The 16,507-nt window shown below is 42.1% G+C and overlaps 1 protein-coding gene across 3 annotated transcripts in view; it reads left to right on the forward strand.

Annotated features, from left to right (window-relative positions):
• Positions 1-16,507, forward strand: part of SUCO (SUN domain containing ossification factor) — a 210,093-nt gene that overhangs the window by 96,485 nt on the left and 97,101 nt on the right. For all 3 annotated transcript variants that reach the window (XM_087962483.1, XM_087962484.1, XM_026681814.2), the window contains exons 10-11: positions 6,017-6,124; positions 6,631-6,736. In XM_087962483.1, coding sequence (XP_087818609.1) covers positions 6,017-6,124; positions 6,631-6,736 — 214 coding nt within the window. The remainder of the gene's footprint in view (positions 1-6,016; positions 6,125-6,630; positions 6,737-16,507) is intronic.

Below are 16,507 nucleotides of genomic sequence, written 5' to 3' on the forward strand. Positions count from 1 at the left end.
AAGCTGAACTTATGTGATGTCTCTGGAAATACTGGTGAGCATTATGTCTTTTGTCTCACAAGAATGCATGCCAGCCTAATTGTAAATCATGGCCTTCCAGTGTTAATAATCTCCTATTTTTTTAAATGTATCCATTCTCACACCCAAGTAAGTGTAGCCACTTGGTAATACAACTCCCAGTCGGGCAAGCCAAAATTCCCTCTTTCTTTGGCTTCTTGTAATAATTTCAATTTAATTCTCAGTTTCCTCCCCCTGCCAAATAAATTCCAATATTGTTTTATTCAAATTTTCAAAATATTGTTTCTCTAATTTTATAGATATGTTTTGGAAAAGAAATAGTAATTCCAGTAGTAATAGTCACCCAGTTCGAAGCCTTATAATCAGCATGAACAATTTATATAATAAATTATAATAGTAAATCTATTCTTAATAGTATTACTAGCGATAATATGATAATGTTATAATAATATGCCAAAAGTACTAACACCTTCTTTCCTTTGAATAAAGGGTGAATACAAACACTCTTCGTCAACTGCAACCACAGTACATTCTTGCCTCTTCTTTCCAAAGAAATTCCAAATAGTAAAAATCCACAAGTTGAAATGAACTTCAAAGAAAATATTTTTAGTTCTTTCAGCTATTTATTTTAACAGGTAGTTTCCTTTATTGGCCAGCAGGTGTCCCTCTTGCTCTTTCTATATTTAAGACAGTGTCAAAGATGCACTGTCACTCTCCAAAATGTCGGTCAGTTCTTCAAATTGTTCAGCTTTCCTGTTTTAGATCAGGGGTCTCCAACCTTGACAACTTTAAGACTTGTGGACTTCAACTCCCAGAATTCCTCAGCCAGCAAAGCTAGCTGAGGAATTCTGGGAGTTGAAGTCTACCAGTCTTAAAGTTGCCAAGATTGGAGACCCCTGTTTTAGACTATTACAAATCTCAACTAATATAGTCCTCAAAACCTGCAATCTGGATTTCTCTTTGTCTGTTGCAGTCCCTTTTCCTATCAATGCAGCTTCCCTTTACTCTTTAATACAGTTTATGAGATTTTTATTTTCCCCAAAATCTTCCTCGCTGCTTCTCTATGGGGGAAGGAGAGACCTCCACCCCCTTTCTATCTGGGCTCCTCCTGACCTGCAATCCACTGGAGAATCCTTCCGAAGGGTTCTTCCTTCTAGATTCACTCGTCAGAACTGATTCTGGCCAGCTCCAGTCGCCCCGTTGTTCTGCTGCTTCACCGCTTATGTCGTCCAGCTGTCAAGCTTCTGTGTCGCCCATTACGGGCCATCTTCTTCCCCACTTGGTCTACCAGGATCTCTTCTGCCTTCGAGCTCCGGCTGTTGCCTGAAACTCTCTCCGCCAATTATCCTTCTCTTCCGATCCCCCTCCAGGGAATCATGGCTCCAGAAAGCCAGTCGAGCGGCTGGGAAACGGTTATGCGCTACGGTGCCGTTTGCACAGCCAGTCGGTTTGACAACTGCCCCCCCCCCCATATCTTTTTTGATGAATCAACTTTACTCTCAAATCCCTTTATACCAATCACACATTTTTAAAGAACAAGAAGCATTGATGGGACATTATTGGTGATTCCTTGTTTAAGGTATATTGGATGTTCATTATCTGTATTCTACTGTACAAAATTTCAGTATATTCCTGCCATCTGAATCAGAATCTGACCTTTTTAACTTATCGGTTTCTGAATTGAAGATATGTTTTAGAAGAATATCCTTGTTTTTTCATATCTGTTTCCTTATTTGATAGCTTTACTAATGTTCTATTTTAATAACACTTCATGTTTCTAACAGTTATCCAATTTTTATTTTTTATTTTTTGTCCTTTGTTTTTTTATCTCCTCCTCTCTCCTCCCCTCCCCTCCCCTCTCCCTTGTCATGTTCTATCATTCAACTTTATTCTTTTTTTTTTGGTCTTCAGTAATCTTTACTTCCATTCATCCATAAGAACTTTTTTTATTTCATTCCATGGTTCCTCTAGTTCCCTTTCAATTAACTTCAGATCTTCAAATAAGTTCTTTTTTCTTCAACAATGGTGGCTCATGAACATACGGTAGAAACTGGTTCTGTCAGGTCCCAGATATTTCTACAGGGACGCTGGCATTTTGGTGGGAGGAAGGAGGGAGGAATGGAGTGATCTATATATGAAGTTTCTGTTTCTGTTTCTTGTATTACTGTGTTAATTTCTATATGAAGTTTCTGTTTCTGTTTCCCTGCAATGATATAGTGTGGGAGGGGTCTGGTTAGCACAGCTTTAAATAACTGGTTTTAAGTGAAAAGCTTCAGTTCTTGCCTAGATCTCTTGTTATCACAAACATTTTAATAAAAGCTCCTTTTGGAACAACTGCACTTTCAAAAGTCCTGCTTTTTTGTAAAAATTGGAGAGGCAAGACCTTACTTTTGGCAAGAATTGCAAACTGGTCAATCCGGAGAGATAACAGCCCAACCTTGGGGACTGTGCACATCATGTCTGCCCAGGGCAGTGACCACAAACAGGCTGAAGACTGGGAAAGAACCCCCCCAAATCTCAATTGAGGCCCTCTATGCCTGGGTCGAGGAGGACATTGTCTTAAGCACCGCTGCCAAGCTGAGGTGGCCCATCGGTGTTGGGAAGATGGAAGACTGGGGTGGCAGAACCAAAGATGTCACCTTCACCCCTGGGAACCAATGACCTGGTTGGAAGCAGGAGATGGGAGACCTTTACAACAATAATGAACTGGAAAGAGACCGGTCCAGTCAATTCCTGAAGGAAGTCATGAAACTCATGAAGGGGGGCCATCCATGGCATGCGGATCGAGGACACCCAGGCTTGCGCTGCAGGCCAGTTAGTACAAAAGGAGACTACCGATGAACGAAAAGGATCCCTGACTCCAGTGGCTGTCATGCCCCTGTCAGAGTCTGAATCCGAGGAGGAAGACAAACAGCTGACGGAGTGTGGCTCCATCGGTTGTGGAGGAAACTGGGGAAGGGCAAAGTCCAGCTGGACAGAGCAGGGAGAGATAGAACAAGGGAGAGTGTCAGATCCGTGTATCTGTCATTTCTTCAGAGGAAGAAGAAAAGGGGGGGGGGACTGATAAATAAATCCTTTCTTGATGTAACCTGAATATATTTAATCTTATGTCAAATTTGTATAACCCACACATGATACAATGGAGGAAAAGCCAGATGGCCAGAACCTATCATCTCTGAGAGGCACAGCCAGGAGATGAGAAGATCATAAAAATTCCACAGTGAGATGTGTCCTAGGAATCTCTAGAAAAAGTTCGTTCTAAAAAGGGAGTGGGGGGGAAGTTAGGTATGCCCTGGGAAACTGAAAAAGACCCTTCCTACAGAAGGGGTGGGGTGGGGAATTAACATACTGGCTTTTGTTTCACTAAATACACATTGAGATAAGGGGAGGGATTCTAAACTCCCTTATCTATCCTTGTATGCCTGAGGGGCCTCAGACGCTGCTTTGAACTACATGAATTGTCTCATCTCAATAAAGGATTCCTTTTGATACGTTTGGTTTTCAGAAGTTCATTCTTGTTAATTGAATGGGAAAAAGTTCTGTAGTTCAGAGGAAGACCCAGGCCCACCCCCACTTCATCCTAGAGCATGCAGGGAGGAATGGAGGAGAGCAATGTGGGTTGAGTGGCTTACAGGGGAGGAAAGGGCCCTGATTCCCTTCATTAGGCACACCTGGGAAATGAATTTAAAAGAGATGCAAGCTGAGAGCGGCATCTGCTGGGAACAAACGTGAGTTTATCTTGGGTTGACTTTGGTTATCTGTGTTCCTGGCATCGTCCCAAAAGGGTTGAATTACTGCCGTTCCTTCACGTCTGGAATTCCTTCTCTTGCCCTGCCGAACTAATTACCTCATCTTGCCTTGCTTGGATTTATCATTACAGTTTTTGTTGACAATGTTTTGGACTTGAATCTCTGCAGCCAAAGGCTGTTCCTGGGAGAGTTCTTCTCCAGCCCAGAAGGTAACCAGGACATTGGGGGCAAAGTTTGAGCAAATAAAGGGACCCCTACTTATTATCTGACTGTATTGCCTTTGTGCCATGCCCCGGGTCATCACAGGAGCATTGGCTGAAACCACAGGGACTACTGATGAACCCATTTGCACCATGGAAGATTCACCCAGGAGACATCTCAATGCAAAGCAAGGCTTGTGACTCGATGAGAGGAGGCTCGCACACGTACTGACCTACATGCAGGAGTATGGGAAGGATCTTCCTACAGAAGGTACCAAAGTCAGGGTTGTCACCCTGTCTCTAGAAAGATCAGCTGCATGTTAGATGGTGAGCCTCGATAATGCAGATACACCTGAGCTCCGCAACTTCAACCATTTCATGAGAGCCCATGACAGAGATTTGAAGACCCCCTAGCCATCCACAAGGCTAGAGGCCATATAAGGCACATCAGACAGGGATGCTGTCCAGTCACCAAGTACATCAAAGAGTTTCATGCTCTGACTTGCCACATAGATTGGCCAGAGGTAATACTTGTGTGTTGGTTCAAAGATAGTTTAAATAATGACCCGTACAACGCCTGCGTTGCCTTTGGAGCCCAGTCCGCCTGCATAGCTGGTGTGTCTTGGCTGAAGAAACTGAAATTGACCAAGCTTGAAACCAGTACTATGCAAACTGTTCCTATAAGAGATCCCCATCAGAAGAGAGAAGGGAGGAAACCAAATCTCGCTCTGCTCAGCCATGCTTGGACGCCTGTTTCCATTGCGAGAAGGAAGGTCACTGCACAAATGAGTGTCATGTGAAAATGTTTGCACCACTCAAAAGATTCCCATCAGGCAACCTTGAAGTGTAGGCAGGGGTGGGATTCTACTGGTTCTGTCCAGCTCTGTAGAACCGGTAGCTCTGAAGAGCAGCAGACATAGAACCGGTTCTATGTCTGCTGCTGTTTTGACCCACCTGCCCGCCTGGGCTCTTACCTGACCTTTATTTCCTGCTTTTTCAACCTCATCTGCTTTGCGTGGCACAGCTGCGGTTGAAACAGCAGGAAAAAAGCACTTTTTCAACCGCTGCACACCCGTCCAGGCAGCAAGCTGACGATGTTTCACATGTGTGTGGAGCATGTAATGTAAAACGCAAAACATAAATCACAAAACATAAATCACCGAACCGGTAGTTACACCAGTCGGATCCCACCCCTGAGTAGGGATTTTCCCAGGCTACAAATGGCTCACATAAATTCATCCCTTCCAGCTCCCCATATTTTCCAATCATCCCCCTTAGTCTCTCTCTTAGTCTCTGTTGTCAGGTTCCGAATAGAGGACATTTTAATCTTGCCACATCATAAACCATTAACCATGTAAATGCTCCAAAAATTCCTCAATTCTTCTTGAGAACTGGAGCCCCATCCCACTTGAGGGGCCTATCAACTGAGAATATCGTCACCTTATTTTATTTATCTGCTTATCTGTCAATGAGGATTTCTTAGTAAAATATAGAAATAGTTTACTGTTGCCTTTTCTCATGTAGTGTGAAATAATATTTTTGCTGTTGTCACTAACTCTTTCAATGCAAGAACACATGCTATTTTCCAATCCAAGTATTTAAAATTCCCTATAGTTAAGATTTGGCAAAGGTGTAACTGGCTTTATCTTTATTCAGAATTTTTAATTCAGTACTAAGTTTTACCTTCTTGCAGTATTCTTAGCGCTGCAGTCCCACGATCACTTTTATGAGAAAAAAAAGTTTATTTGAAAGAATGCATACTCTTTGTAGAACACATGCATCTCCTTGATAATATTTGACAATGAAGAGAATGAAGCAAGGGTAGTTAAATGTCCCCAAGATAGCCTTTGCACAGAGATTTTTATTGTATTGCTGATGCTTTTTTTGTATGAAAAGCGATGAATAATGCAACTGAGAAACTTTTAAGATCATTTTGAAACACATCTGGGATCAATTGCCATGAAATGATTGTTGGCTCAGTCAATAGTTTTACCTGTTCTTTGAGAAATAGCAATGCAGTTCATAATTTAATTTTTATCTGTCCTGAAGGTTTGTTGTTGAATTGTGTGAACCCATACAAGTAAAACAGCTGGATATTGCTAATCATGAGTTATTCTCATCCACTCCCAAGGATTTTCTGGTGTCTATCAATGACAGGTATGTCTCATGATAAGAATACAATTATAGAATTTATTGTCACAAAGTTCAATGAAACTGAATAAAATTGAAAGTCATTTTCAGTATTTGTAATTTTATAATTTTTACAGTGTTCATGATTTTAGCATGCTTATTTAAAGTTTAATGTTCAGACAAATATTTTTTAACAAATTCTCATTTACAGTTCTTTTCTTTGCAGAAAAAATTGAATCCTTAACTTTATAAGTACATAAGGCTTCAGGTAGTTTTTATTATGGTTACACTGAACTGCTTTTTAAAAATAATAAATTTAGGCTAACAGGCTACCTTAAGTGCTTTCCATTTTAATTTCACATAATTATATCAGATATGGCGTGCCTTCAACACAGAGAAAAATCCAATACAAAATATTAATGAGTAACTTTAATGCAAGAACAGGAAGAACAATACCTGGAGAAAAAGTGACTGGCCTGTATGGAAGTGGTGAAAGAGTGCTTTCTGATTCTTTTTATGCATTGTTCTCCTAGGTATCCAACAAATAAGTGGATCAAGCTTGGTACTTTTCATGCCAGAGATGAAAGAAATGTCCAGAGTTTTCCTCTGGATGAACAAATGTATGCCAAATATGCAAAGGTAATTTATTTTTGGTGATTACAAATTTCTCACTAAAAACAAAGAGAAATTATATTATTAGCGGTGGTGGGATTCAAAAGTTCCCACCACCAGTTCTGTGGGCGTGGCTTGGTGGGCATGGCTGCAGGGGGGTTGCGCGGCTCACACACATGCGTAAAAACTAAACTACTGCACCTCTCAGCACAGCACAGCACAGCAATCTGCTCTGTCGCGCCAAACAGCTGAGAGGTTAAAAAGGACCTAGGAGCAGGGGCAGGTGGGTGGGCCCAACTGCAGAGCGTCAGAGAGACTCGGAGCAAACCGATTCTCTGCCAGCTGATCTTCGGTGCTACTGGTATGCCAGAATTGGGCCAACCAGTAGAATACCACCACTGATTATTAGGACCACATAACTACCAAGTTGTGTAAGGAAATATATGTTGGCCTACTGTTATGCATGTGGATAATATATATTTATTATATGCATTATATATTATATATTATATTATATTTATTATATATTATATGCATGCATTTAAGCAAAATTGTCACTTGTCAGAAGAAGACAGATAAAGTAAACCATAGAAGGGACCACTTAGATCAGTGGTTCCCAAACTTTTTCAGTCCACCGCCCCCTTTGTGCTACCAACTCATCCTTGGTGCCCCCCACCTAGGGGTGGGATTTAAATTTCTGTGGGCATGACCTAATTTGAGGGTGTGGCTTGCTGGTCACATGACTGGGTGGGCATGGCTTGCTGGTCATGTGACTGGCTGGCGTGGCTTGCTGGCTGGGCGTGGCTTGCTGGTCACATGACCAGATAGGTGTGGTTTGGTGGTCATGTGACTGGGTGGGCATGGCCAGGTGACTGACAAACCAAATACAAGTGGTCCTCACTTAATGGCCGGTTGTTTAACAAGTGTTCTAATTTATGACTAGCCTCCCCAGAGCTACTTGACCTGTTTTTGGAGTTTTGACAGCCATGCACACACATACACACACACTCCCTTCTAACCCTGCTGGAGCAGGTCATTGGACTAGAATCAGCAAAGCATCTCTGATTAGATTCTAGTAGTGAATAAAATCTAATCAGAGATGCTTTGCCGATTCTTGTTGATTTGTTTTATTTGTATTTCTTTATTTTATGTTGCTGAATTGCATTGACATGTGTGTCCCTTCTTGTGCACAGCCCAGAAGCTTTTGTGATTCTTTGTAGCAAAAATTACCGACCTCTGGCTTTGCTCTACTTTTCAAACGTGCCGCCACTGCCGTGTTTTAGGTGCCAGCCGTGCAGGTCCACCCCATTGAGCCCGCTGCACTGGAGGGACCTGCCCAAGCAAGTCTGAGCGAAGCAGTGCACCAAGTCAATGGGATGAGCCTGAGAAAGGGAAAGAGAGAGAAAGAAAAGAAAGAGAGAGAAAGAGAGAAGGAAGAAAAGAAAGAGAAAAGGGAAAGAAAGAAAAAGGGACAGATGAAGAAAGGGGGGGATGGAAGGAAGGGACAAAAAGAAATAAAGAAGGAGGGAGGGAGGAGAGAGATAATGAGATATCTATTCTAGTTCAATCACCTGCTCCAGCAGGGTTAGAAGGGAGTGTGTGTGTGTGTGTGTGTGTGTGTGTGTGTGTGTGTGTGTGTGTGCTCGTAATTTACCAGTGCATTTTGGTTTTGCCTTCTTCAGAATTGGCACTTTAAAACATTGGGGAAAAGTAATTTTTTAGGGTGGAGATCTGGTCCAATGGATCCTGTTTAAAGCCTCAACAAAATGTGAAAGCTTTCTGATAGTCTTGATCATGTTTCGTCCACAAAACCTTTAATAGAAGCCAAAGATGTTTCAATGTGGAAAAGGGCCTCAGTCTAAACTAGGCCTCATTTCAATCTGATGCATCAGGTCTCCCTCTCTCTCTCCCTCCCTTCCTCCCAACTGGCTTTGCTGTACTTTCCCAATGTGCCTGCGGGGCCGGCTCTTCGAACATAGATGGATGGATAGATAGAGAGACAGGTAGGTAGGTAGATAGATAGGTAGATAGATATATTGGTAGGTAGATAGGTAGGTAGGTAGGCAGGTAGGCAGGCAAGCAGGAAGACAGACCTTTTGGATGGATGGATGGATGGATGGATGGATAGGTAGATAAGTAGGTAGGTAGGTAGATAGATAAGTAGATATTGGTAGATAGGTAGGTAGAAAGGCAGGCAGGCAGGTAGGTAGGCAGGAAGGCAGGCAGACAGACAGACAGAATGCGACAGCGGTGGCACTTTGGGAAGGTAAAGCAAAGCCGCCGTCACCGCATTCGAGGCACTGGCTCCGAAGCAGTATAACAGTCAATGGGGCGTTCAGTCCTGGCGCCTTGAACGCCCCCCTGCCGCCTTTTAGCGCCCCTCTGCCAGTCCCCTTGGGGGCGTTAAGAGGCAGAAGGGGGGCGTTCGAAGGGCTGGAACCGCAGGCTCACCCCATTGACTGTTGCATTGGAGAGGTGCAAGGGGTCAATGGGGTGAGCCTGCGGAGCCGGCGCGTTGAACGCAGCGGCAGCACATTGCGAAAGTAGAACAAAGCTGCCTGGCCTGGGCTTCCTCAACCCTGCCCTGCTCCAGGAAGGAGGGAACAGCACCGCCCTCTACGACGTGAGTGCCCCGAGGGGGGGGGGGCAGCTTGGTAGGCTGATCCCTGGCAGGAGGGGCACCCTGTGAACTTGCTGTCAGGCACGGCAACTACAAAGAGGGGCGGGCTTGGCTGAACAGGATCCTGGATATTGGGCATGTGGTCAAAGCTCCCCTTCCTCTGCCTCCCCCTAGGTCAGGGGTCTGCAACCTTAAACACTCAAAGAGCCATTTGGAACTGTTTCCCACAGAAAACAAAACACCGGGAGCCCCAAGACATGGGTGGGCGTGGCAACTCAATGTCACTCCCACTGAGTCACATGACCCCCCAGGTTTTGTGGTTTTCTGTGCTTTCTATGGGAAACAGATTGCTCTCTCTCTCTCTCTCCTCCCTCCCTCCTCCCATCTCTATCTTTCTCCATCTCCCTCTCCTTCCTTTCCTCCTTCTCATCTCTTTCTTTCTCTCTCCCTCTCCTCTCTCTCTCCTCTAACTCTCTTTCTCTATGCCTCTTCCTCCCTCCTTCTCCTTCTGCTCGTTCCTCAGCTAGCCCGGATTTCCAAAAGGAAGGAAGAAAAAAGGATAGCGAAGAGCCCCAAGTAGAGCACACAGGACTTTCCAAGAGTGAGAAGCTTCTTTTCTTTCTTCTTGGCAAGTTTTTGGAAATCCAGGTTGGCTGAAGAATGAGCGCAAGCCGTGGCGGAGGGTTCCTTCCTCCCTCTCCCCTCCTTCTCCTCTCGTGCGCATCCTCCAGGCCCCACCCCAGCCGGCTCCATGTTCTCTGCTCTTGCAGCACCTGTGCAGCACACTCAAATTTAGTACACTTTACTCCATCCCCTCCCCCTCCTCCTGGAGCCCATTACAATGCAGTGCATCAGAGCTGCTGTAATTGAGGTGCCGGCGCCGGAGCGGTGCAACAGTCAGTGGGGTGACCCTGCAGGGCCTCGAATGTCCCCCTGCCACCTCTTAGTGCTCCCCTGCCAGCCCCCTTGCCTCTTAGCGCCTCCCTAAGGCATCCCACCGCCCCCACTTTGGGAACCACTGAGATCATCATATAAATCAGGGACGTCAAACTGGATTTCATTGAGTGTCGTGTCAAAGTTGTGTTTGACCTTGGGGGGGGGCTCATGGCCAGGATGGGTGTGACCAACTCAACGTCACTTGTGTTGGCGGAACTAGTGGTGGCCAAGTGCTAAGGCAGGACTTCCCTCAGACCCTCCCTTCCCTCTCATAATATGCTTCCTCCCTCCCCTTTTCTCTTTTTCCTTCCCTCTTCATTCTCCTTTCTTCTTCCTTCCAATCTTTCCTTCTTTTTCCTCCCGTGCTCTCTTCCTATTTTTCCTTCTTTGCCTTTCCCTTTCTCCTTTCCTGTCCCTTTTTGCATGCTCAAATGCAAAAGGGGAAACATTTCTCCTTTGGTTTTGCTTTTAGTTTGTTTTGATAGCCCTTTGCCAGTGAAAATGGACCTCCTGCAGTCCTCTGCCAGTGAAAATGGAGCTCTGGGGGTCGGAACTCTCAGGTTCTGTTTTCGGCTGCGATGGCATCCTGCAGCCCTCTGCTAGAGAAAACAGAACTCACAGGGGCCACATCTGTTGTCGTCTTTTTTTGTTGTTGTGATCTGCTGTCGTCGGGGTGGGGGGTGGGAGTTGTTTTTTGTTTAGTTTTTTTGTTTTCCCAAATTTTGTTCTATTGTACTTTACTAATTTATTTGATTCTTTTTGTAAGTTTTTATTGTTTTTATTTTTTTGTTTTAAATATGGTTTTACATTGTGTAAGCTGCCTCGAGTCACCATGGGTGAATAGGCGGCAATATAGATTAAATAAATAAATGTGGTTTTCCCAAGCTCCATTTTCACTGGCAGAGGCACCGCAGGCTACCCTTTATTGTTTCCATGGCAGTCCCACAGGCCAGATGTAAGCCTGGAGTTTGACACGCCTGATATAAACCTTCCATAGGAATCATGTTTATAGTATGTTTATAGTATTATGTATCTAGTTTACAATCTTATAGTTTATACTGTATGTATGATTCTAGTAGTCTTGATGGCAGCTATTCAAATTCTGCTTATATATTAAAAAATGAGTATTTGTCACCTGTTAGTGGATTTCTTCTTAATCTCTTCCTATCACCAGTTCTTTTTCTCACACTCTGATAATTGCTTTTCTGTGACTTGAATATACATCATTCACTCTCAGTCCTTAGAAACCTATTTTTGAATGCTAAATATATACTGCATGTGCTGTGTGAACATATGTGTGCATACAGAGTGAAACTGATTATGAGCCCTTTTTAGTCAGTATTCAAAATATAGGGCTAAGACTTGGTCATGCTTATTGATGATTACAAGGGAGATTTGAGTGGTGGGGAAAGGAGAAGAGTTGGTGACCAATTGGTCCCCTGGCAGTATTCAGTGCCATCTACTATGGTATCCTTCTGAGCCATCTATATTCAGGAGCTGGATTTGTAATCGTATAACAGTTTTTAAGGCCAGGAAGATTTGAATGGGTTAAGGCTCAGTCCTGGCACAGTAGAATGATCCTCCTGAAGCCATCTCTCTGGTAGAATACCATCTTTGATTGATTGGTGACCCTCCCATTACAGAGCAGCTTTGTAGTCTGGAGGATAGTCTTGGAGTCATGTCATCTATGATAGTAGGCAGAATGAAATAAGAGTCTTTGGGTAGAAGTGATTATTCCTGGAACAGAAGGCTTTATTGATTGTCACGCATTCCCTGTGATCTCTTGCTAGATTACTACAAAATTAATTTGACTAGATTCTTACAAAACTCTTAAAAACATTTGCCATTTAAAAACATTTGGAAACTAATTTGGTCCAAAATGTAGTAGTCCACCTATAAACAGTTTCTATCTGTTTTATCATTTGCCATCTATGTTGTGGAAGCTTCATGGATTTTATTTGGCTTCTGGATGCAGTCTAAGTTGTTGGTCAAAAAAGACTGTTAAATCAAAAAATGGCCTTGTCTCAGTTAGTAGGTTAGAAAACAGTTAAGACTTCACTCTTTCAAAATAGTTCGAAAACACAATCAGTGTGTTGTTCCTAAGGTGAATGAAGGCATACCAGTGAGTGATTTATGTTTGTTGTTTAATCTTGATTTTAAAAATATGGCAATCTCATAAAAGGAAACCCATTTGACTCATTAGTTGCATGGATTCTATTAATATCAAGAATATTAGGCTAGAAATTTCATTATTCCTATTACTGGTGGTTCTTTCATTCCATTTCCTTTGTTATTTGCTCTTAGCTTCTACTCACTATCACAACAGTTAATTCTGATTAGGAAGAAGAATGCACTATCCTAATGGTGATGGTTTCCTACTGATCTTTGGCATTGGCAGTTTTTTTCTTTTCTCCTTTCTCTTAGAGAAGGCAAAAAACACTCCAGGCCATTGTTGGACCCAGTGGGATTCCAGAGGGAGCTTGGGGTTTTCTGTGAGGATTTGGTGGGCAGTTCATTTGAACTTCTAGTAGCTTGTTGAAATAGGCAGATGACTTGGATTCTTGGACCATATCACCCCTATGCAGCCACTTTGTGTACCAAATCAGGGTGCACCTTGGCTTAAGGAAATCTGGAAAATGAAACACCAGAAGAGAAGTCTGAAGCAGCATTAGAGGAAGAGTTGAAGTGAGTCTGATTGGACATGGGTCAGAGCCCATATTAGAGATTAAAAAGGCAAGAAAATGCATTATTTCTTCAGCCTTATTATATCCATTGATACCCATCTAACAACCTTGCTCAGGTTCACCTGGTTCCTATTGGTTCCTGGGAAGAGCACCTTGGAACTTATGTGAGCCACTGTGAGGACTATCTTTTTTAAAAATATAATTTTTACTTACAGTAGTAAAAACTAATACAATAGAATAGAAAATAGAATGAAAAAATAGAAAGTGCAGAAAAAGGAGAATGAAGAAAAACAAAATAAATATATAAAGTGGCTTCCAATCTTCATCACAACAAATACAAAGAAACTTAATAACTTTTCATACCCTGCAAGGTTATCTCTTCCTCCCATATTCAATTTCTTATTTATGAGCAAATCCATGACACATCAACTTTTGAATCCTGGTTTCAGCAAAAAGTCCATATATGGTTGTCAGACTGTTGTACAAATGTTTTATTTTAATCATGATTAAATAAACCAACTTTATATTCCTTCCTTTTACTTTTAACGATACTAATTTTAATTCAATCAAATATTGCCATAGGATTTGATTTCAATTCTTCTTTATCCCAGCACTTAGATTTCTCCAAGGTTTTAGCAAGCCGTTTTTGTAAATCCAGTAAGAAAACATTTTCCAGCTTATTCTCTTGATTTGTCATTTGTATTTTCCTTTTGATTTTTTAAATCAGCCAGTTTTTGTGTATCCAGAAAAGTATCCTTTTCCAAATTAGTCTGGCATTTGTAGTTCCACATTCTGTAGTTTCTTTGTCTTGTGAAATAAAATTTGTTCCAGATCTGTCTTCATTAACATAAATATACTATGAACTCATAGAAGCAGACCTCATTTCTTGTAGTGTTGATATTGTAGTTGCTAACTTCCAGCTTCATTCTTCAGAAATCTCCTTTACTATGTTGAATGTTAAAAGGTTTTGTCATTTTGTCCCAGTATTAACTGACATAAAGTGTATATTTTTGGCTTAGAATCTTTAATCCCTCTACTAACCAGCTTGTGAAATAATAACTTATCTTTTGTTATGACTTACAATAACCAGGATAGCCAAGATAAATTTGCTTCCCACAAGAAGTTGCTTATTTGTATAATTGATTTTAAAATCTTATAATAAAAATAACATAGTAATTTTTTTAAAAAAGTAATTTTTTATTGAATTTGACACAGTTAAAACAACACAAATATAAAACAACACAACAACAAAACAACACAACAACAAAACAACACAAATACGATTTTTACAATGTTGTGACATCTACTTTCCTTGTTTTTGTTAACTATCTAGCTATATATTTATATATACATTTATTTATTTATATGGTATTCAGCTTTTAAAGCACAACTATAATGACGTGGGAAAATACCCGAACAACGCTGAATACCATACATATAAATACCCGCGAAAACTTAAGAAAACATTTATTTATTTGTATATATTTTTGTTCTTACTGTTCTATCATGCAACCAATTGTACCAATGTACATTGCAAATTTATTTAGACCTTTAATCCATTTCTGATTTTCTTAGACCAAAATCTTATTTAATTTTTTGCTGATTATTTCAAATTCTTTAATTCTTAAGCTTGCAATTATTTTTTCTTTTTTTCCTACTTGAAGATTTTCCAAACTTAGTGTTCCAAATGTCTCTTAATAGCTTTAAAATAGTTAATAGGCAATTTCTGAAAGTGATTAGAAAGTTAGGTTTGTAAACACCCAGATTATGAGGAAGATGGCTGATCCCTTTGTCTCCAGGACTCAAATCCAAGTCCTATGATCTCCTTGTGAGGAGCAGCCATGTAGATGCTTTGCTATCTTGTTATTCGGAGAGGCTCCAAGGAACTGATGTATTCACTGGTTCTTGTTTTTTACCATAGTCACCATATAGTGATTTTTAGTTCACCATACCTCCCTTGGAAGTTGAGCTGCTGTGAGGATTATTATTCAAACTATCTGATGGATAAAGTCTCTCAAATTTGCTCTGACAGGGCTGCAGAGGTGCCTGAGACATAGTTTCAGTGGTGGGAATTCAAATTTTTTTTACTACCGGTTCTTGGGCATGGCTTGGCATGGCATGGCTTGATGGGCGTGGCTTGGTGGGTGTGGCAGGGGAAGGATACTGTAAAATCTCCATTCCCTCCCCACCCCACTGTCCTGCTTTCCAGCTCCATTCTCTTGTTCAGAGCAACAAAAGAAGACCCAGCCGATCAGCTGGGACTCGGGAGGCAGAGAATAGATGGGGGCAGCGTGGTATTTGCCGGTTCTCCGAACTACTCAAAATTTCTGCTATCGGTTCTCCAGAACTGATCAGAACCTGCTGAATACCACCTCTGCATAGTTTAGTAGTATGATCTGGGATATGCTTGAGTCAGGGACTCTTGAGACAATGAACAGGGTTCAGCTACCCATTGATTGGATCTAAGCCCCTCCTGTTTCAGAAAAAATGTAGACAAGATGTCCTGCAGTGGAGTATAAAGAGGTGTTGCCCTCTTTGAAGGAGGAAATATTACTTGTTGTGGTTTGCCAGCAGCCTGTGCAGATGGCAGCAGAATCGGACAGTGGGGAAAAACGGGGACTAGTCCGGGAGTCTGGAGAGGACTCAGATGAGGGTCCTAGGTCCGATGGGGCAAGGACCATCTGGGAGTGGTGTGCTGACTCCGGAGCCTCTGGAGTCTGGCAGCAGCGAGGCAGAGGAACAAGGGGAGCCTGTTCCCAGTGCATGTGTGCACAGAGCTGCTAGAAGGCAAGAGCAGCTGAGACAAAGGGGACAACTCAGGAGTAAGGTTTGGAGGTGATTGCCCCTCCCCTAAGGTATAAAGGAGGTGCAAAGGTAGGTTGCTTCTTTGCAGGAAGCAAAGTCGTTCACTTTGTTCGGATTAAATCTTGAAGCTCTGTAAGCACCCACCTTATGGACTTTGTACTTTTGGTTTTTTACAGTTAATTTGGCACTTTAGTTATTGGCAGCAATTTAAAGGAGATAAGGTGGGTGCTTATCTCGAGGGACTGTTTGGGACTCATTACGGGCTGGGAATGCACATAATTCCCAGCATTGAAATAAAACAAGAGTTGTTTGGACTTAATTACGGTCTCAGGAAGCCTTGGTCAGAATATTACCTGCCTTTAAAGAGGCATAGAGCATCCATCCTCAACGGACTATCCTTGGAGGTACTGTGTTTTCATAACTCTCATCCAATTTCTAACTTTTCCTTACAGGGTGTTGAGAAGGTGATCAGCCTGCAGTTGATAAAAATTCTGGAGGAACTGCATTATTTCAGTAAAACTTCAGGCAGAATTTAATACTGAGACAGTTGGTTGCACTTCCACCTGTGATAGAAGCAAGATGTGCTCCTACATCTCTCAGCTACTTTTGTTATTGCTGACCATAGTAACTCTTTATTTCTGCTCCGTGGATTGAGGACACCTTTTTCAGTAGTTTTCTTTCTTTCTTTCTCTGAGGCCAATATCAGTTGGGGTGGGGGGAATTGTATCCTACCCCATTATTTGTGAGGTGCCA

Source organism: Notechis scutatus, chromosome 3, assembly GCF_049901735.1.
Source record: "Notechis scutatus isolate UNSWTSFEM ecotype Mainland chromosome 3, rNotScu1.2, whole genome shotgun sequence".
Classification (NCBI taxonomy): Eukaryota; Metazoa; Chordata; class Lepidosauria; order Squamata; family Elapidae; genus Notechis; species Notechis scutatus.